The 22,475-nt window shown below is 38.7% G+C and overlaps 1 protein-coding gene across 1 annotated transcript in view; it reads right to left on the reverse strand.

Moving 5' to 3' along the window:
• Positions 1-775: 775 nt before the first annotated feature.
• ADAMTSL3 (ADAMTS like 3) overlaps positions 776-22,475 on the reverse strand; it is a 150,457-nt gene continuing 128,757 nt past the window's right edge. The window contains exons 23-29 of the mRNA XM_065688592.1: positions 12,028-12,210; positions 9,895-10,014; positions 8,658-8,870; positions 6,037-6,220; positions 3,315-3,519; positions 2,357-2,466; positions 776-1,642 (exon numbers count right to left, since the gene is read on the reverse strand). Coding sequence (XP_065544664.1) covers positions 1,420-1,642; positions 2,357-2,466; positions 3,315-3,519; positions 6,037-6,220; positions 8,658-8,870; positions 9,895-10,014; positions 12,028-12,210 — 1,238 coding nt within the window. The 3' untranslated portion in view covers positions 776-1,419. The remainder of the gene's footprint in view (positions 1,643-2,356; positions 2,467-3,314; positions 3,520-6,036; positions 6,221-8,657; positions 8,871-9,894; positions 10,015-12,027; positions 12,211-22,475) is intronic.

Genomic DNA, 22,475 nt, shown 5'->3' on the forward strand with positions numbered 1-22,475 from the left:
GGAAGCCTTGTGTCTAGTTTAAAATCAGTAGAAAAGTCCAATCATGCCAGAACTCTGACTGTACTTCAATGGCTGGAGCAGAAGAGTAGAAACAATGGAAGATGACACCTCATTTATTCAAAACAGATCTATTGCTGTTTTGAAAATCGTACAGCATCTACGATCTCTTTTACTGCAAACACATAACTACAAACACAAAAAATTGAATGTACTTCTGTGTATCCGACAGCTAATATCAGTAAAACATATCCTGTGAGATCAACCCTTAAGCTGAAGCTGTTTATGAAAATAAAGTTGCTGCCAAACACTTTACAGCTACAGGCCACAGCTTCTATAAATTTAAAAAATGTGTTTAATTTGATAAAACAATGAAAACAAAACCTAGGGGTCAACAGTTGCTGCATTCCAGAATTCTTCAAAGGATTTTATGGCTTTGCTTTTCTCCTAAGTTAAGGACAGTAAGCACTATCTGGTGCTTTTTCCCCTGACAAAATTGAAATGTAAAATTTTTACAGATGATATGTCATGATGTTATCTTCCTAATCCAGACACAAAGATCTTTAAAACATTAAAAGTTCCATTGCAGAGAGTGGATAATAAAAGTTTCCAGAAAAATTGCTCTGTTCAGCATATCAATCCGCAATACTGGTTTTTCATTAGCCCCACGTTTCCATTTACTCTTATGACTAATGTCTTATTTACAAGTGTATACTTTGAGCAGGCTAGTTTAATGAACCTCTCTTCTCACTCTTCACTGCAGCATTATGAACTTTCCACAGAAGAGTTATATTTCTTGACATTACTGGCAACATCTTTGTTTGTAGGTGTCTATGAAGCATAACTTTATTTGCTTTACAAATGTACAGTAGTGAGTTGTACCCTTCCATTTGCCTTCTGAAAAAATATATTTAAACATTAAAAGGCTTTCTAATGGACGAAAGATAAATAGTAGAACTTATTGTTGTAATTGTAAACAACTGATGGATTCCTTGGTAGCTTTGCAGTTATTTTACTTTGCATTTCTGGCAGCAGTGGACTCCAAGCTGAGCTAGGTCACAAATAAGAGGTGTGATCTCACTGCATCCATTTACCTATTCTCTGTTTCATAAAACTACCCCATCTTTCAGGAATTAACAGCTTGCCCAGAGACTCATGAGTCATAACTGGCGCAGTCATGTAGGGAAGTTTGCATAAAACAACTTCCTAAATATCCTGTTTCTAAAAGTGCTTTTGAGGCTTTAATATCAAACTGGCCTACTCAGAGAAAAATAACCCCAGGACTGTGAAGTACTCCTTGGAGAGGATAGTTTTACCTTTGATGTACAATCAAATGCTTGCAGAATCATTAGCGTACAACTGTGAGTCACTTTCTAATATAACTGCTACAAACTATTGCTATGCTCATATATAAATAACCATTTACACACTGCTGCAGGCTGTGCCATTGCAGTGTTGCCAGGTCACTGGTCTCTTCCTCCATCCACAGTACTGATCAGCCACAAGTTTGTTATTCTTTCTGTGTAAACAATACACTCGTCTTGACTGAAATCCAGTCCCACAGTCCACACTGCAAGGCCTCCAAGGGCCTGTCCGCCAGTAGACATCACATGCCTCTGAAGAGCAGTTTCTTCTGACAGGAGACCTGTGGAGGAAAATAAATGGCAGTTAAATGTTTGCTTTTGTGCTACACCATTATTTGCAGAATGATAGAGCTGATGTTGTACTTTTGGAGGCTGATTTGTGTTTTGAATATCTCCAAGGATGGAGACTCCACAGCCTTTCTGGGTAATCCATTCCGGTGCTTGACAATCCTCAGAGGAAAAAGAATTTTCTTAAATTTAAGTTGAACTTCCTGTATTGCATTTGTGTTCATTTATCATGCCTCACTCATGAGGAAACAAATGACAATGCCCTGTATCTTCAAACCAATTCCTTAATAGTGGAATAGAAGAAATGTCTTGAGGAATACTTAACTGACCCTGAAATGTTGCATGCTCTTCACGCATAGCCTCTCTCCTGAACACAAGTAATGTTTCTATTGCTGACACTGAACCTCCTCAAACATTTGAAGCTGCCAAAGTGGAATCCTGGCTCTCAGTAGTACATGGAAGTTTCACGGCATACTTCAGTGGAGCCAAAATTTCATCCTGTGTGGAGCGAAAGTGCTTTGACATGCTCACAATTCAGAAGCACTTCTACAGCAAGAACTACGAATAGCTGGGCTCAGTAATCTAGAAACACGATAACAATTCCCATGTATGCACTTGTTACCCATTTATTCCCTGCTCTTCATTGCCCTGTATCTTTAATACAATCATGTAAAGAATCTAACTTGTAACTGCTTCAAACTGCATACCTCTTTCTTTCATCACAAGAATAGTTTGGCACCAAAGATCCATTACGAAGTTGACATATAAAGTGACGATGGTGTAAGCCTACAGGGCGGCCTATGCAGCGACCAGAACACTAAAAAGCGAGAGAAAAGGATGAGGGAGGAGAAAAATAAACAAATAAGTTAATAACAACAGAAATACCCTTCTAGGCAGTTACCCTATCATAATTCTTGATCTGCATTTCTCCTTCAAGCATTCACTTCTGCTCGGATAAGGTTTCTGTCTAAATTTGCCAAGATACCGAGTTTCCTAGCTGTTCATAAAGCTAAATCCATTGCCTATGTTTTCATCATTTTCCATTGCTAGAGCTGCAGCACCTTATCTGTAGCTCTGACAATCACAAACTTCCTTGCTAATGCCTGTATCAGGAATGCAGCTACAGTAAACCTCTTAACTCACTTCTCTGCTCATTGAATAGTAATCACTCTGTTAATAATCATAAAAATCATATCAATATGAACACAAGTTTATGACACAAATGAAAAAAGAAAATAAAAGAAAGCAGAGTTCTGTGCACTAAACATTGTCACAACTGCTAGTGAAGCACATTCATATATCTATCTTTGGTGACTTCACAGGTACAGCTATGCAAACTGTTCTTACAACACTGCAATGAAAGCAATATACTAGCTTACAAATGGAATGCATAGTAATGGATTAGCTTATAAACGATACTGAAATTAATCCTTAGGTTTTGGGTCATGTCTTCAAACATGATAAAACTAGCTTGCACATCACAAAATTATTGATAAAAAAACCAGGATTTGCAATTCATGGGTCTGAAAGGCAATTTCAGCTGGTGCCACACAACTCCTCCTTTGAGCGACAGGGCTCAAAGAGAATAGGTGTTCAGCCAGTGCCATGACAACACTGACACACTTTTATGATCTAAGGAGTTTCCACACAAACTCTGTAACATACCTCTCCTTTTGTCTGTATTGTCCCCACTGTACACAAGGGACCCAGACAAGGTTTCCTTCCCATGGGACGATCTCCGTGTATGCAAGCCTCCGGCAGCACTGTCAGCACACTGCCATTAGCTTTCACTTGTTGACAAGTTATTTGTCGATAGCGAAATCCACTGCCACACGATGCAGAGCACTCAGACCATGGACTAGTTATCCACCTAGAGGATGCAGAGACAAATTTACAGCAGCCATGAAAGCATTGCAAACATCCTGGTAGTTTGCAAGGATCTGTTTGCAAATAAAAATCAAAAGAACCTGTCATCACACGTTTCATATGTGAGAAAAGGTAGGATCAGCTTTTTCAGTTAAGCAAGGTCTTATAAATTCAGTCAATTGATGACTTCTCAGGTAACTATGGTTCAGGATATGCCAACAGAAGTCAGACTGCTTATACTCAACAGGCTGTGGTAGGTAAGCCCTGTAGACCCGACTGGATTTAACATTTCTGAAAGAAGGACAATGTACTTTCCCTTAACTTATAAAGTGACTGGTACCTGATGTAGTTACTGCTAAGATGACAGGTGTCATAACTCATGCAAATTTACTACATCAAGATCTTGCTAGATAATGGCCCAAGCAGAACATGTTATTTATTTATTAGAAGTTGCAAAGATTAGTCTGTCTTAGCAGCTAGGAACAATACTGGGGAAGCAGCAAGTGGTAATACAATTTATTTGATTTATTTGACTTGATCTTTTCATAAATCTAAGCTAGGAATACAGAATGGGACTTCATGTGTAGCACAAGTGTGATAATAGGAAAAATACTCTATTTTCTTTAGCAATTCTTTCATTTTCTTACAGTCAAACAGCTTATATCCATTAAAGGCAGATTAATCTTTTACAGTCTGGACCCTTGTCTTTTTCTCCCCTTTCAAAGCTCAAGTACTTTCACAAACATTTGGTGCAGTGCACCACAGCAAGTCAGCAGGGCCCAAATCTGGCAAACACTTAAAGCACAAGTTAAGCATATGCTTAAACCCTTATATTTGCCTAACTGCGCTTCTGTGCTGTGCTGGAGAGAAGCAATTAAACATACACAAAAAGCTTTGAATAACAAGGGCTTATGACAGTGACTGTACATCTAAAGACTTTACAGTTCTATGGATATTTTCTAAACTGTTGCCCTGGGATGAGGAGATCCTGCAGGAATCAGTAAGTGGGGAAATGGAAGGGGAAGTCTGAACATTTTGTACTTCCCTCCCAGGTCAGTAATCACAAGGAAGAGGGGGAGGTTAGAGGCATTAGGAACCAGACACAGGGCTATTTTCCAGGCATCTGGGATGCTTTTCCCATACAGGAAGTGTGGAATACTTCATAAAAATAATTCATATGTTAGCATATATATATAATTCAAGGTAGTGTTGAGTATGTGAGTATGCACACAATTCCTTTCCACTGGTGAATACATAAAGCCAAATTAAAAGCAACATAGGTCTAAGCATTTTAATAACAGGGAATTTAGATCCCAGGCTGTTTATGAAGTAACTGGTGGGTGGTGGTGGTGAATATTCTGGGTCCAGCAATAATCAGATTATTAAATCATGTACTGCAGTCCATTGAAAAGGCATGGCCTTGCTCAAGAAAGTCCTCTTGCATCCTCCAGAGTCTCTGTCGTCTGCTTTGAATGGCTGGATTTTAAGAGGGAACCTGCAACTGAGTCTGTGTGTTTCAAAATATTAGTTCTATTTCAGTATTTTTCCACTGGCAAAACGTTTGCTTGTTATGGGCTGGCTGGCATTCAGACTCCCAGTTTCAGATGAGCTGGGTTTTTGGTTGCTAATAATGAAATATAAACAGATTTCTCTTTCTATTTATCTGTTGCTATGTTTTCTGTATTTAGAACACAGTTTAGAACATACTGGCAGGATGCACTCCCACAATGTCAGTTAAGGTCTTAACACTTCTCTCCAAAAATTTTCCACTGAGGGACAACTCCAAAATGTGTGCACGACTTTTCAGCCCTCATGGATTTTTATGTTGCTGACAGTGATGGCCAATTCTTTTAAGCATCGGAAAGCACTTGTTTTGAGGACTCCTGTGGGATTTACTGCTACAAACCTAGAGCTTTGCTGAGCTGGAATGCTCAGTGCAACTCAGGAAGTCTAGAGGTAAGGTTTTGGCTTTTGGAATCAGATGTTGTGGTATACTTGCCTGTGATATAAAGATTTTTGCACCAAGATCACAAGATACCCCAGCTGATCCAGTGAGAAAATTGGCAGGGAAGGATACACATGGAACGTGACACTGTGGTGAGGGGCATTAGAGACAAATGAGGCATTCCACAGTAAACATCTTACTCAGAGCTCTGCTGGCATGGAAGGAGAGGAGCTGAACACAGAGTATCCTGGCTGCTCTACACATGACAAGTTTTCTCTCTGTGTGTTGGCACAGATTCCACAAAGCTAGCAGCACAACAGTGCCTCGGAGGGACCTCCAGCTTAGCTTCTGAGGTGTGGCAGCAGCAGGACTTACTGCAGCAGCATGGAGACTTGCACAGATCTCATTTATCCTACTGAATCAAGAGTTTCCCTAACTTGCCAGTGATCTGTTTTCACAACCCTTATGCTTCAGGGTTCATGATGAACCAAAACCCCCATTTCAATCACAGAGTACAAGCACCGAAACATTCAATACATATAGCACACGTGGAAATAAGAGTAGAAGGGATTTTACCTGGCAGGGCAGTCATCTGTGTTGCATGACTCGTAAGTAATCACTGGCTTTTGCATCTCTCTGCATAATGATTCATTTACATTCTGTTTCTCTGTGTTCATGCACTGTAGCCTTCTGGAGCGGGTTCCTGTGTTCCCACAGCTAGCAGAGCAAGTACTCCACTCAGTATATTCCCATTTATAATCTAAGAAATGCAATTGAAAATAGCATGAGAGAGGCACTATACATTGCAACTGTGTCACATTTCAACTGATTTGGCAGCATATTCTTTAAGCTAGATAGACACCGCATCGACTGTAGAACAGCAAATATTTCAGCATTGTGACAAGAGACCATAAGCCCAAGTAGAATTTCATCCTACTCAGCTTCCCCTCAAGTTCAGCCCTCACATATAAGCATGGAGTTCTCTAGAAGGCAAATGGGATCAGCATATGTGCACACGAAGGGCAGAACCTGGCTCACAGTAGGAACTAATGAACTTCTTTTAAAACTTTCGTAACATTTTTCTACAATGAGCATTAAAAAGAGGAAACTGTAAATCAGGCTCTCCAGGTTTCCTGCTGTTCTACAGTGAGTTTATTCTGAAGAAAACTCGTCTTACTCCAGACACTTCACATAATTTCAGGATTTAAAGGAATCCTGTACTAAACTATAGAAAAGTATTTAATGCATAAATAATTTGCCACTGAGGCACTGGCAAGATGAAAAAGGGATTTGTTTTAAAGAGCATTTTATATTAAAAACCGATCACCTCTAACAATTAATACCTTTCTATTTAGTCACAATTCCACACTTCCCCTTGCCCTACAGGCTTTTTTTTGACACTTGGTAAAAGATGAAGTACTATGCAATGTTGACAGATTTTTATGTGATCACAGAAGGAGTCAGATTTTTCTGTAATAACCAAGAATAATTGATAGCTACCAGCTGTGTCCACAGGCTCACTCTTCCAGCACATAATGAATTCTTTAACTTATTGTTTTTCAATGTTTCCTTATTACTTCTGGGTTTCTTAAAATAATACAAAAGGGCCTTTTTCAAAGTGGAAATAGTTAAATTTACTGACTGAAACTATGATGGAGAGACTGTATTGTTTGTTTAACTAGGATGATACTGCTCAGAAGTGCCCTCAATATGCCTACTGTGCAAAAAACACCGAAGGAGATTTTGTAGTCTTACAAATGCATGGGTATTTTAGTGATGAAACATTTACATAAGCATCGTTAAAGCTCATGATTAGAAAATGAAATTGCCTCAAAATTCTGACCAGCCTAACTGGAAAGGGTATTGGGCAACCAAAAGGCAGTCCAGCTAAAGACTGCAGGTGGATAGTTCAACACCTGGCTGGACCTGTTGAGGAATTTTAACTTTAATGAGATATGTATTAGGACCGGGGTTTGCTAAACCTCTATTACGATATTTTCTCATTCAGTTCATTACTGTTTTGATTTACTTCTGATTTTAAAACTAAATATTTTGATCACAGATATGTTTCAGTAAAATCACTTTGTAAATGTAACTGACTCCACATCCCCATGCCTACCCCTACCAGAACCATTCTCACCCACAGTAGTAAAGCGCTGCCAGTCACTGAGAATATACTTAGACACGGCACAAGGAATTTTTAAGATGTGCTCTTAACTGTTAGGGTCCTTTGCACAAACAGTAAGCCAAATCATATTGATATGTTAATAGACAAAACACATACCAAAACTTTCAATTTCAACAGATACTTGCTTTTAAACCTCATTTGCGTTCACCAAGTATTGACTGGTAAGAGGTTTGAGGTATTTTTAACTGTCACGTGGAGTTTGGCGCTTTTGTTGCCAGACTTTAACCAGATCTAAGTTTCTAACTCTTTTTAAAAAAACAAATTAAAATGTAACTAATTTCTGAAGCATTTTAAATATATAAAACTTATAAAATGCTTGCAGATACTGCCTGCTGTGTTGTCCTGTTGATGCACATGTAAGATCCCTGTCAAATTAATCTATAATTCTCAGTTTCACATTTTATAACCTACTAATAGAAACGAAGTTTTGTGCAAGTGCATTACATTGGAGAACATTAAAAAACACTCTTGAAAACTTAACATTAAGTAGTGTGCAGTGTGCCCTAGTACACTGATACGTTTAAGGTTGACTTCAATAATATGGCTGTATCATTGTCATGATGCTGTAATATGACAATTATTAAAATTATTTTGATTATAATGAAGATATTTTCAAATATAACCTCAAAGTCAGCTTTGTTTCAGTTTGGTGTGCTATCCTGGAAGCAATTTGTATGATTTATTGAAGGGGAAGCTGAGAAAACCTGCCCAATTTAAAACTGTTTAAGCAGCAAGACACTGAATCAGGCAACATTCTCTCAGCTTCTTAGCTACACAGGTACGAAATGAGAACTCCCACATGACAGTTGGGTACACATTAATTCCCATATTCAACTCTGAGTATGAACACTGTCTAATGACAAATGTGACTATTCACATATGTGACGCTAAACACAAATTTATGAATTACTTTCTATGTATAAAAGCAGGTTAGGTTTCAGGCAAGTCTTTACACAGTGAAAGAAAATACTTTAAAATTTAAGAATTTGTCATATAATTTTCAACAAACCTTCCTTCTTGACATTTACCCAAACTGACATTAGTTTTGCACTAGCTGAAGTCCAACATTGGAATTGTCCAGCAAATTGACCAGAGCTGGTGTTCACCTCTAGGATACGACCCCCAACCAGGGTTCGGTATTCCAAGGTCTTAACTTCCTCAATCGGGTTATCTCTGAAAAGCCAGTTAACTGTATTTTTGTAGCTGGGCAGCACCGGGCAACCTAAAAATCAACAGCATTGTAGTGAGTTTTTCTAAACACATTAAAATGTTTGTGAGTAAATATGTATTATTTTGTGATTCTACGTAGAAGACCTTAACAGTCTAAATAAAAACAGGAGTATGCATAAACTCACTGAAGTCCAAGCTATCACCCAAAATCCTGACTGTCTCTTGAAGGTTATCAGCTGTGTAAGCTGATGTATACTTACCACAGTTCTTTGTATTTCCACTTTCAGTAAGTTACAGAATCATAGAATGGTTTGGGCTGGAAGGAACCTTAAGATCATCTTGTTCCAACCTGGGCACATCCCACTAGACCAGTTTGCTCAAGGTCCTGTCCAATCCGGCCTTGAACACTGCCAGGGATGGAGCATTCACAAATTCCTTGGGGAGCCTGTTCAGGCATCTCACCACCCTCACAGTAAAGAATTTCTTCCTTACACCTAACCTGCATCTCCCCTGTTTAAGTTTAGACAACACTACCCCTTGTTCTTACAAATTTAACTTCCATGTGAACAAAGTAAGTGTGTGGGGGGGGACAACTATTTAAATAGAACAAATATTTCATCCCAGACTCTACAATATGCAAAGAGGTTTGCAACAAAAGAGTTTCTCTCTCTTTTGGAAAGGAGTCAATTGCTGCATTTTCACTCCACAGGAAAATGCAGGGACAGAAACAAAGATATTCATTTAGACAAAAAAAGAAAAAAAAAGGCCAGTTCCAGAGCCCAGCTGAATCCCCTCCCGTAGTTTTCAGGTCTTCAGTCTCACGGTGAGTCACCCAGACCGTGCCTAAAGGGTTGCCCTTTCAAAATATTTATAGGAAAACTGAATCAAACAATAATTCCGTGTCTCCTCTGAGGCCTCCTCCTGATAGCAGAAAGCTTAGTAATGGTTAGGAAATCCAGGTGGTCAACAAACCTGGCCTCTTAGGAATTACACTAATTTCTCCATGAGGCCCCTTCCATTTTAATTAAATGAATAAATAGTACAATTTAACTGACAAAGAAGAAAAGGCAAAGTACCTATTCTTAGTGGATCTCCAGGTACTACACTGACATTTGTACCAATTCCAGATGCCATTATAACACGCTTTCTTCTGCTTCCCTTTGATAATAGGGTGTTATTCTCTGTAAATCTTTGCTCTGTAAGACAATGCGCAAGATATATTCTTAGCAAGAATTAAACCACAGTGCTAAAAAAAACAATTTGTATCAAAATACCCAACATGTTAGTTATGAAGCAGAAGGATAATAGTGCTTTGGTATTCTTCAGGATCAACTTAATTTATGCAGTTAAACTGTCTAACAAATGTATTTGAGATATATAAACAGTGAAACAGAAACTATTTATACATGTTTATGCAAGTTTCTCAATCAATTTTATTGAATTTTATGTATTTAAAAAATAAGCCTGTAACACTTAGAGTAAAAACAGGATTTGTAGGATGTATGATGTATTTCCTGTTTCTCATGACAATGTTACTTATCATTTCAATGCCAGTCATTCACATACAGAAATGTTAAGAAAAATATTTCTCTCAGTGGACTCAGGCCAATTCCTCTGTTTCATTAGATGGAATTATGAGAGAGTGCTACAACAGAAAAAAGAAGAAAATATTTTAAAACCTTATTATGCATAAAGATAGCATAATGTATGCAGAATCATGTGCCTATCACTATAGCAACTTCTTTTTATCATATGCCAGACAGAATAACTGCCAAAAACGTGGCAATCTGTCAGAAACACACAGTTCTTGCCACTTAGTCAACATTTCTGTTTTAATGAATGTGCATAATAGCTATGATTCTCCTTCCAGCATGGCTTAATCTTTTGTTATATCTAACTTCTGTGGGTCAGCTTTTTGTTATATTGTAACTTCTGTGGGTCATTTTACGTGGATTCAACATTTTTCCTCGGTGTACACAAAACCTCCTATCTGTCCATGTAAACACTGAGACAAAACAGTCTCAGAACCACAGGGAGGCCAGTCCCACACAGGCAATAGACTAGTTGCCTTGTCAGTCCTTAGGAACTTAGATCAGAAAACCTGCACAGATTTTGCTCTACTCGACTGCCCCAGGTCAGGCAGTAATTGCTGTAGCAAGGTCCAAAATGCTGACATGATGTTGCTTTAGAGTCAGTGCAATCTGCAAGCCCTCTGATTTGAACTGTGAAGTCCTCTGATTTCACTGCAAATTTGCACAGCCAAAAAATATTGCGGAATTTAGCCCTCTCCTACCCACTCTAGGTTTATTTGAACTAGCACCATGTGACCAGGAATAGAAACGAAGTTCAGACTCTTGTGAGCAATCTTCCCAGTCACATCATTATAATTATATTCTTTTCTGGAACATCTGAAGTTTTCATGGACTCCAGGAAAACTGAAACCAAGACCGGAGCTTTAGTCTACACTCATCCTCACACAGAGACTCCTATTATGTCTTTGGTACCTCTTCCTTGGCCAACAGATCCAAACATCTATAACCTGCCCAACACATGTGTGCCTAAGAAAGGAAGCTTTGTAGCAGGACTGGCCATGTGTAGCTGTGTTGTACTTTGTACAGCAAAATGGTGAGAAAGTTAATCTCTAGATGTGAATGATCCATTTATTAGAGCTATTTGCAAGGCATGATTGTATTATACAGTATTACATTATTAATCTACTTACAATAGAGTCATTTAAACGGAGTTTTTCTTTACATTTTCTATTCTGAGAGTTAGCAGTTCATTTTCAGATTTTTTTGTTTCCTATGTCCCCATATAATAAAATAAAATACAAACCAAGCCTTTTCTTTCATTTCACTGCATTTCCCTGCAGATTTTCTCAATAACTCAAGCCCTAGATAAAAGTGCTGGCAACAATGTGACAGTGGATTTAGTTTTCTAATGTGTCTGCTGGTTTAATGGTTGCTATTTGTTGCCTGGAAGCAAGAAGATGGAATAAGTTTTGAAGAAGTCACAAGTCAAACCATCTGCACCTAGATCCACTATTTAAGGAAACACAAAATAAAGAACAGAACACAGGGAATCAGATGAAATCAAAAATTCCAGGTTCATAATAAAGTGCTAAATATCCCCCTGACTATTTTATTGATTAAATTTCATAATGGAAGTGGCTCGATGTTATCAGTAAGGAATTCTCATTTAGCACTTACTAGTTAAGTGGATAACAGATGAAGCTTCGGCTTTTCCAAGAGCATTAGTTGCTCTGCAAGTGTATGTTCCTGCATCTTCATAGGACACATTCCTCAGAAACAAAGAGCCATTCAAACTCAAGAAAGAATTGATTTGTAGGATGTCTTTCTTCTTATACCACGTTACGTTTGGTTGGGGAACACCTTCAAAACGCAAATAATCAAAACATTAATTTGCGAGAGATAAACCATAGATTTCATATTGCAAACCGCTACCATAACACCCAAGAATCCTAAGTTCCTTTGTTGTTTCACAATTCATATAAACCAAAGTAATGACACTGAAGCAAATCAAGTACTTTTTCCACTCACAACAGAACTTCTTAGTTGTGAGTCCTACTAATATTTCAGTATCCCACTGAGATTAAAGGTTAAGCATTGTAAGGCAAGCTCACAGAACAGCTTAAAACACTGCTACCAGTCCTATAAAAGCAATGTCCTTCTGTGTCCTGCTACTGGAAGATGTGAGAACATTAACCCCAATCAGGACCAACTGACATAAAGACCTGCACAGCATCTTTTCATTCAACCTGCATGCCAGAATATAGGAAGGAAGGAAGGAAGGAATATTCAATTTCTAATTAAAAATAAAGAAAAAGAAATGGAGGCAAAATATCTCTCTTGAAGAAAAAAGGATATACCTATCAATTAGATTGGAAAATACACGTGGCCAGTTTCTCCCAAAATAGCTCCGGAAAGCTTCTCCAGCTTACGGGTATCATATGTACAACTTGTAACAGTGAAGTGTGAAGGAAAGGAGACAGAAAGAGATATTCACACCTAAACGAGGGGCCCAGTTGTTAAGCAACCTCATGACATTTTAGAAATCCAAAGGTCTATCAACATACACACTGTAACACTTGAACACCAAAAAACAGCATTTGCAGATAACTTGCCATTCTAAGTTTCAACCAATTAATGACTTTGGTCATTTATTTTTAACTGGGTGATTTTTCCACTGGCACAGCACCAGCTCCGTGGGAGCACTTCCAGGGTTTTATTTTCCTCAAACATTTGTCTTTAAAAAGGTGTTTTGTGAGCTGGCAAATCAGATGCTCCATTGCTTGTGCTCTGGGAGAGCTTCTGCTGCAGAAGCGCTCTTTCAAAGCTCCAAAATCCTAGATAAACCGTGAGGTAAGCCTGGCCTATGTGGCATAGTGACTAGCCACAATGCTGCACGAAGGCACAGGGCACAAGACAAGCCAGAGTAGTTAAACTGCTGTTCACCTGAACTCTTTCTTCACTAAATATATTGGTCAGCACTCACTGCAGACTACCAAACCAGGTTGTGCTATAGAAGCTGACCTGACTGTGGGACATTTGGAAGTTTCAGCCATGTTGAATGCTAATTCTGCCTCCTCTCTTCACAGATCATTGTGCAGTATTACTTTACAGATGATGTCTTCATGATGTGGAATAGCCTTTAGGAACAACTTTAACATTTCAATCACTGGCTTAGCACTTCCAATGCACACCTCAGGATTTTCCTTTACTGTAATAGGAACCAGACATATTTTTTGGAACCTGCTATTTCACTGAAGGAGAAAGCTCCCCCCATCATTCTCTCTAGAAAAACAGCAGAGAAACACTCTTCTGCATAATCACAGATTTTATTCTAGACAATTTAGCAGCTATTCAGTGCTTTTAAACTCATGAGATTTTGTTTTACTGAATAAAACTGCATAAAACAAAGCACAAAACTGCAGGGTGCACAAGGGTCCAAAAAACCAGGCTGTTTTTCAAGTTTCCAGAAGAAGTTTTATGCCACTTCAAAAAATCCTTTTGGAATTAGGATGAGATCTTGTTTTAAGGGTCTTTTTTCCATTTTACCCCTTCTTTCTGGCTAAAGTGTACCATTCTCAGACATATTTTTCCTTTACAGTGTACTTTCCATGGCCATTCAGGCACATATACTTACTATACAGATGGGTTGAAGAGGTGTTGTGAGGATCCTGAGCTGTTTTAATCTAAGGCCTAGAGGTCTGCAGCCAGAATACCCGCACTGGCACCAAAATCCATCAGACCAATGAGAGCCAAAAAAAAGACAGAAGCGGCACAGCTGAGGTGGGACTGAAGTCAACAGATTTAAAGTTAAATTCCACAAAACATAAAAATATTTGGAAAGGTTCAAATTTAAGCTTTTAACCTGAGCCTCTATCAAACTTCAGCCCAATGTCACCCCCTGATACCTCCTCCCTCTGCTCTCACCACAGCATTCAGAAATGTCCCTCATTCCTGGAATTTAACTTAAAATATTTCCTTCTTCCAAACTTGGTTTGTATCCTAGAGTTTATCCCAGAAAAATTACCATGTGTCTACTCTCTACCCGTGTCTCATTCAGAGGCATGTAGAGCCTTTTAAAACCTGGACTGGAGTTCAGTTTGAAGAAGAAATCTGCAGAATAACTTTGCCTCTCATTTCAAGTTCAGAATCGGGTATCTGCCACACACCTTAAACTTCGTTAAGTTGAAGCAAAGGATTCTTCTTTCTTTCTCCAAAGAGCAGTAGACATTTCTCTCTAGGGCCAACAAGCAAGGAATACCACACACACACAGGTAAATCAGACCAATTCTCATGTGAATAATGTGAATACACAAACATAAATTCTAGGTGTAAGGAGCAGAAGCATGGACAGAGCCCTGCACGGGAGTCCAGCAACCAGCCCAATTGAAAGGCACAGTGAAGCCATCCAAGCAATCTCAGATGAAGTGTGTGGTGGGGGAAAACCATGAAAAAACATCAGTTAAATACATGGAGAAAACAAGACTATTATGTATTATATGTGGTGACAGCACGCTGTTATTTCAGACCGGAGTTAGTATTATAGAGAGACCTTCAGGGTGAATCCATGAATGTGAGCCAATTGAGAAGAAAACAGTAATGGGGTAATCAGAACACTCTTGCATTGTATGTTACCAAAACTACTGCAAAGATTTATATCTAAAAGTCAATAATTTCTATGTGAACTGTATGCCTCTGTGCCAGCCTCTTCACAGTCATTTTGAGGACCCTTCAAGCTTTTGCATTTCACGGTTCAGTTTCTTTCCTCAACCTTTGTATTATGTGGAAACTGATCCACTGTCTGAAGGTGAGCCTGGGAAATACTGGGACATCTGCTTAAGCACAACTGGGATTTGGAATTGAGCTCTTTCTGTGTCCTTTTCTGTGGGCTCCTGGTTAGGTTTCCATTAAAAGTGCTAAGTCAAATCCCCAGCTTGAATGCTGAGCTGAAGGAAAAAGGAAGATATCTTTCAGAGAAGAGTTCAGGGACCTGTTACAGGCTGGAGTTCAGCATGAAGGGAGGAGAGGGGGTAGCACACTGCACATGCTGCAGTCAGGATACAGCTCTGTGTTAGAAATCAGGGGACTCTAACTCCGTCTTTCAGGGGAACTCAAACCTGGTGAGCATAAATGTGACATAAACCTTTCAGAGCTATGCATCCAGAGAGATGCAGTAGAGAATACAGCCAGAAAAAAGGTTTATTGTGTGGTGCTATCTGCTGATAGACACCCTATAAATGGCTTAACTAAATAAAGCAGGAGAAAAAGACATCCCTTATAGTCCAGCTCCTTTGCATCCTTTGGAAAGCAGTGTGCACATTTCAAGCTCTTCTGGACATCTTCAGTTTATCTCTATGTTCACATTGCCAGTTAAAAACCCTTTTCTGCCATAACTCTCATAAGACACTGAGTTCCTGTGTATACTGTAGTTTCTGGAATTCCTATCAAGGGAAACTTACTGTTGGAGGATATGAAAGAGCCCTATTTTTAGGTGTGTATTTACCTTTTTTAGTAGTGTCTGTGCTTGAAAGTGCTTTGCATAAATCTCCTTCTCATACCATAGCACGTAACACAACCCCAAAATGCTGCCACCATTTAGTAATTTCAAGTGTAAAAGGTCTTGTCATGCACATTTTTGATGCTTTTCCTTTAAAGATTAGACTCCATAGTAAACTACTTCTGAGATAAGATTTTTCCTCCCTGATGGTATGCAGAACTGTACACGGTGTGAAGTCTCATCCAACAGCTCTTGTGAGAAAGCAGGCAAAGTACACAGTTCCCACATTCCTCTTATGACAAAACTCTTACTGTAGCACTGTGAAAAGCACCAACTTTCCTACACAGAAACTGCAGGATAGAGTTCAAGATAACATCAAAATACAAGAAAAGCTCTTTTTTTCTTCTAGGCAAATACTTGAGGCCTAAAACCTGCACTTTACCCTTTAGTACTCATGTAAAGAAAACTTTAAAACTTTAAAGTACTGTTTTCTTATCCAAGTAGAAATTAAACTAATAAGCCAAACACGAAGTGTTAGTGTTTTGTTTTCCCCTTGAAAGAGCTGAAATTATACTTAAGCTTTGGGATATACTTGTAGGACTTCATGGAGGAGTTAATCATGTGTCAATTCTTGACTCTCCTTTACATAAGGGTTGATTTACACAGAGACTTCACACTGTCTTCAAGAGCCTTTTTCATTACAGAATTGTAGTGAGAAGAGTTTCAAGATGGAGCTCCTGGTTTGATCCCCAGCCAGTACATAAAGGGGAAGAGGTAAGAGGTGGACTGTAGCCACCTTTGTTTCCTTCATATCCCACCTCCAGGCAAATGCAGCTGGGGAGGAGCCCAAAGATACCGACTCATCCAAACTGCCAAAGGTTCAAAATCCCTGAGTGCAATTTAGATCCCAGTGATTCAAGTGGGAGATCCATCACTGACATCCACCGGTAGCAGAATCAAACAATCATATCCTATGGCTCCAAGTCAGGAAAGCTCTTAAGCACAGGACTAAACCCATCCTTATTAGGAATGCAATTAAACACATGCTTAAAACTAAAGATAGCTGTAATTGTCCTTCATGAACAAAGACTCATTCCTGAACTCAGGCCTTCTTAATCTTAGAAAAACCTTAAAAAATCAGAATCTTACTCTTGTAATGGACCTAAATCCTCTGATGTTAAAAATTTCTAGTATAGACCTAAGCAGCTATAAAACTTTAAAATTAGTTTAATCTATTTTTCTGACCTCAAACACAGGTTATTTTCCACTAGCACTGGAACAGCTCTAAAATACTCAATGTTCCATGAAAAAAGTCATTTTCCACCATGAGTGGCCCTGGGACAGCAACTGTTATGGAAAAAAACCCTCCAGCTCCGGATGGGACTGTGAAACACGTGTTTAAGAAAAAAAAAAGGGGGGGGGGGGAGAAAAAAAAGGAATCCGCACTATAGGGTGCCCTTAAAATATTCAGTGTTCAAAAACAAATTTCCTCCATCCTTGAAAGCCCTGTGAAATATTACACACCATAAAAATCTTGGCCTACTACCTACTTGCTCTAAAACATTGGATATGTCTTCAGAAATTTTCCCCCCAGCTATGTAGAATCTCATAAAGTATTCTGTATTTCCCATCCGAGAGCAAGGCAGAGCTGTGCTGGCACAAACCACATTTTGTTGCACTTCACTAAAGGTTTACCTAAACTTCAGAGGCTAAATTTGCATGTCACCTTTCAGAGGAAACAATTCTGGATCAGTAATACACACAGCGGATGTCATCTGATTATTATTTATTCTGCACACACCAACACCTGCATTGGACTTAGCAGAAGTTAGAATGCAATTTCTTTGATTGATACATCTTCATATTTTCTCCAGCAGAAGTCACAAGCTTCCTTTATATTCATCTGAACTATGCTTGGGTAATCAGCTTCTAGTGAACCTGAAAAGCCTAAATCATGCTGCTACTGAAATTACCTGAATGAATCTTGCCAACTTCACCGGGAATAACAGTCTGGGACAGAAAACCAGTGTGAGACATTTTGGCACCTCATTTGATCTCCAACCTGCCCTCTGGCACTGCCTCATTCTCCCACAGTCTTTCAAAGCTCTTGCCTCTACATCTTCCTCCCAGCAGTGCAACAGCCCCTCTTCCTAGGTGGTAGCAACATCTGGCAGGATTTAGGTATACTTACTGACATCTGGTGGTCTCCTTAGAGGAGCTCCTGAAGCAAGACCCCTTCCCATCCCACTCTTTCTACAACTCTGTCAGGTCCTGCTTAGTTCTCTGGCTGTCAGCTCAAACAGAACTTGATCTTTTTTCCATCTGCAGAAGGTTAAGGCTAATATTTTTCAAAATCAGGCATTTAAAATAAGGCATCTATGCTTAGGCAGCTAAAAAGTATGAACTCAGATCCTCTTAAACTCAGAAATGACTGTTAAACTCAATTCTGTAGTCGACCCCCAACAGAGACTTGTTTGGTGTGCATTAGGGCAATTCCATAATTCAGAACTGTTATCAGAGACTGTTTTGCCTAACTGGTAGTAATGATACTTTCCCTTTACTGAATAGCCATGCTGTATCAGCAAGGACCCAGACATTTATGGTCATAAAGTAGCTACAGAGCCAAGGACTTGGTAAACAGAATTTTATCAGAATTAAAGAACTACACAGGTAATGGCCTCAAGCTGCACCAGGAGAGGTTTAGGTTGGATATTAGGAACAATTTCCTCACTAAGAGGGTGGCCCAGGGAAATGGTGGAATCACCGTCCCCGGAAGTGTTCAAAAAAACATGTAGCTGAGGCCCTCAGTGCCATGGTTTAGTGGTGGACTTGGCAGTCCTGGGGTCATGGTTGGACTTGATGGTCTTAAAAGTCTTTTTCAACCTAGCTGATTTATGATTCTATGTTTTCATCCTCACAAACTCTGTAGGCTAGATCTACATTAGCAAGTAGTGGAGGGCAACAGGAGTGTACTTCAAAATAAACATAGTATGTACCGAGATCCCAAACCCACACCCAATGTGTATTTGGATAAGTGTTGCTTTGGGCTGCTTGGTGAATCTTGCCTGGACTCTTGGACTTACTGCCCATTAGTATTTGGAAAGTAATAGGTAGAGTCCCCAAGCACACCTTTTAAGGGTAGTCATATCAAAGAGATTCAGTTTTCAGGTCCCCAGATTGTTGCAAGACACAAAGCAAAGCACAGTTAAGCTTTTGAGGTACATCTTTCAGTCCTTCCAGCTAGTACTTGTTCCAAACAAAAACTAGTATAGATGCACTTATAGTAAAAAGAAGCATAAAAGCAACAGACTTTCCTTTTATTACACTAATTATAAGTATCGTTCCTTTCTTCTAAAATAAGTCTGTACTTATTCCTTTAAGCCTTTGAAATCTGTAATTAATATCTTTTATAAAAACATACAAAAGCCCTAAAAGAAATCAAGAGCCAGAATCCTGCTGTTTTTCTTCACTGAGATGTCTTCAGAGGGGTTAAGCATAGAAGACAAAGAACAGCATCAAAGATATATTTGGAATAGCGTGGGTAAATGAAGGAACAGATGGAAAATCAAAAATCGTGATATTTTTCTGGACCTGTTTCAAGTTCCAATACTGACAGCAAGTAGCTGGTCCGTCTTTGTGAAACGTATGTGCAGAAAGATGGACCCTGATTCAACAGGTTTTGTGTATTCCTAACAATTTTTTATCAACAAGTTATTCTTAGAGAGCCAAAATATATTCACAGGAATGCAGAAGTTGGATGAAGAATTGAGTTTCTACTTTTAAAAGCCTCTGTGCCAAGATATTTCAGAGATGCGATATAATGTACACAATACAACCAACCTCAGTTCAGGGTCTTTCCCTTCTGCTCTCTCACCAGCGGGTGGCAGACAACGCACATTTTATACATATTTTCATCTTCTCTCCCTATTTTACTTCAGCTCAGAACTTTCAAGGTTTCACAATAAATGGAGTCTGACAGTTTTAGTTTATTTTAGTAATAATCACAAGACGATCTTTTCTGCAAATACAATAAATGTTATCCAAGAGCAATTTGGAGCAATCAGTATTGATATTTATACCATGTGTGTTGATTGAAAAGCTCTTGGCTGTAAGAATGGAATATGAATCTATCCAGAATGTTATGAATATCTTGTAGCACATGCTCGTGTGGGAGCTATAAAAGTGAGTTTATTATAATTAGTGGAAAAATAGTTTTGTTATAAATGAAAAAGAGAAATCAAGGCTATTAGCCTCAGCAGTTTAGCTAACTTTTCTTAATCTTTCCTTTGATGTTCTTCTGCTTATTAGGATACACTCCTCTTTAGCATTTCAAAGTTTTTTTCCATCTGAATGTGACTTTTGCAGTGTGCAAGACAGACTTTCAAAGGGATAAAAAGAATCAAATCAGTAACAATGAATAAAGTAAAAAGCCTGCTGTCAGCTGGCTAACCCTGCACCTAATATTAAACCTTACGTCTTTGCCGGTAGAACCATCAAACAAGAGCTGTCCTGTGTAATGTGCCCTAATGAACCCGGGGCCCCTTAAGTGGAATATACATAGTTCTCTTCAGGCCTTGAATAATTAAAGGCTGTATTGTACAGCTATTTGCCAGGCAGCAAAGGAAGCTGGGAAGTATATCTTTTCTTACATTGCCTCTGTTCTACCTTTCCCAACTGCCTTTGTCAGACTGGTGGACAGGCTACTTCTACTTCCAGCTGAAGTTCTGCTCTATGGCATGATACTCTCTCCTAAAGGAACCATCAATTTACCATTTTGCATATGTGCAGATTTTCCATGTGTTTCAGAAAGAAAATTCCTGAATAGACCTTACACTGCTAGACACAAAATGTACAACTAAATACATAGAGAAAACTATGATTTGAACAGCTATGAAAAAGTATTACAGGTTTTTCAGTCTACAGAAAACCCCCTCAGAAGTCAATGCAGTTAAGAAATTTAAAAGTAATTTGAGAATTCTGCTAGTGGCATGGCACTAATATTCTTCACATGCATAGAGACACCTTCTTCATTAGATGGTTCTTATGGAGAACTCTTTTATGGGCTAGCAAAAGTCCAATAGATCAGATACATCTGCTTGATGTCACTGAGAAATCTGCACGAGTAATGTCTGTGTAGAAGGGTCCTGCATAACTATGTAGCAGAATATGAACACGAGAAGTCTAATATAGCTACACCTCACTCAGGACATGCGGAGAAGTTGTCATCCACAGAGAAAACACATCCTTCTTTCTGAGCATTCAGGAAGAATGGCATTGAGCAAAAGGTGCTCCAGATCTAGCCAAGGTCTCCCTGACACTAAAAGAATGGCTCTCTTATAATTACTTTTACAGTTCATTCTGAGAGAACCCCAGATGATTGACAGTCACAATCCATCACTGTCCAATAGCATTTTTACTCTAGATATTAATTGTATTGATTTGCAGTGGTATTAGTCCAAGAAGGCAAAAGGTTATTACTGTAAATCAACATGGCTGCTGAGGAGAAAAGGACCCTTGCAGATTTATGTTGCCTGCTTGATGGAACAGAACTTTTAGAATGCATGGAAATATTAGCATCTTCTGATTCAAACCCTTTCTTGTCTGATAATTCACACAATGTTTTATCAGCTTTCACAAAGTTCTCATCCTGTTACACCACAAATGGACTTATTTTGGGGTCCCACATATTAGACAGATGTATATTAGCATAAAATGCTGTTAAGTTCAATCTTCTGAAGTCAGTGGCTTATTACTTTTCATTAAGGAAATGAGAACAGAAAAACTGCTTACATCATTGAATCAGTTTTTCTGCTTCTAGGCTTAGTGACATTTTTAGACACGCAAGCTCTATTTAATTCACAAACAGTAATACTTACTTCCTTGGCAATGACAGGAAATAAAGCAATTAGATAAATCACTTTTTAAGTCAACACTGGTGTCTTAGCATAGCTAAAGTTTGGCTCACGAATATACACAATTCTAAACCATTTGGAAATCTACAGTCCCATGTGAAAATATTAATTTATATTTAAATTGGTAACTGCTTACCCATCCTAACAATATTAATATTAACAGTGTGACACTAACTCTCTGCTGAATTTGAGATGTAGGTCAGTTATGCATAGAGTTGCCAAACTATAGTTGGAAAATATTACTTCATCAAAGAATGAGCCTTGGTACAGCAGTGAGCAGCAGAGCCACATGTCCTAATATACATCAGCCTGGCGCCACTATTGTATGCAGAACTATTTGCATACATATATTTCTATCACTACTCGTGTTCAGTATCAACATGCCCTCAGATATGCACTCCCCCAGCAATACAAATGTGAACGGCACTGGCTCCTCTGAAGTCTCTCTTTGCACCCCAAGGCAATTTTCATACATCTTCTTCAACAAGGTACAAAAGGCTGACCTTGGCTTATTAAATATTTGACAGAATATTACCACTGTGGGTTAAATCTTACAATTTAAATGTAACAGATAGCAATGATGAGAATAAAAATATGTACCTTTCCAACAAAGGAGTAGAAAATAAAACAAAGCTGTGAACTGTGTAATGCATGGAGCTTCTGATGAACATTAATGCTCCTCCACAGAGGAGCTAGAAAATATCTGTATGTTCATGGCT

Source organism: Lathamus discolor, chromosome 8 (genome assembly GCF_037157495.1).
Source record: "Lathamus discolor isolate bLatDis1 chromosome 8, bLatDis1.hap1, whole genome shotgun sequence".
NCBI lineage: Eukaryota > Metazoa > Chordata > Aves > Psittaciformes > Psittacidae > Lathamus > Lathamus discolor.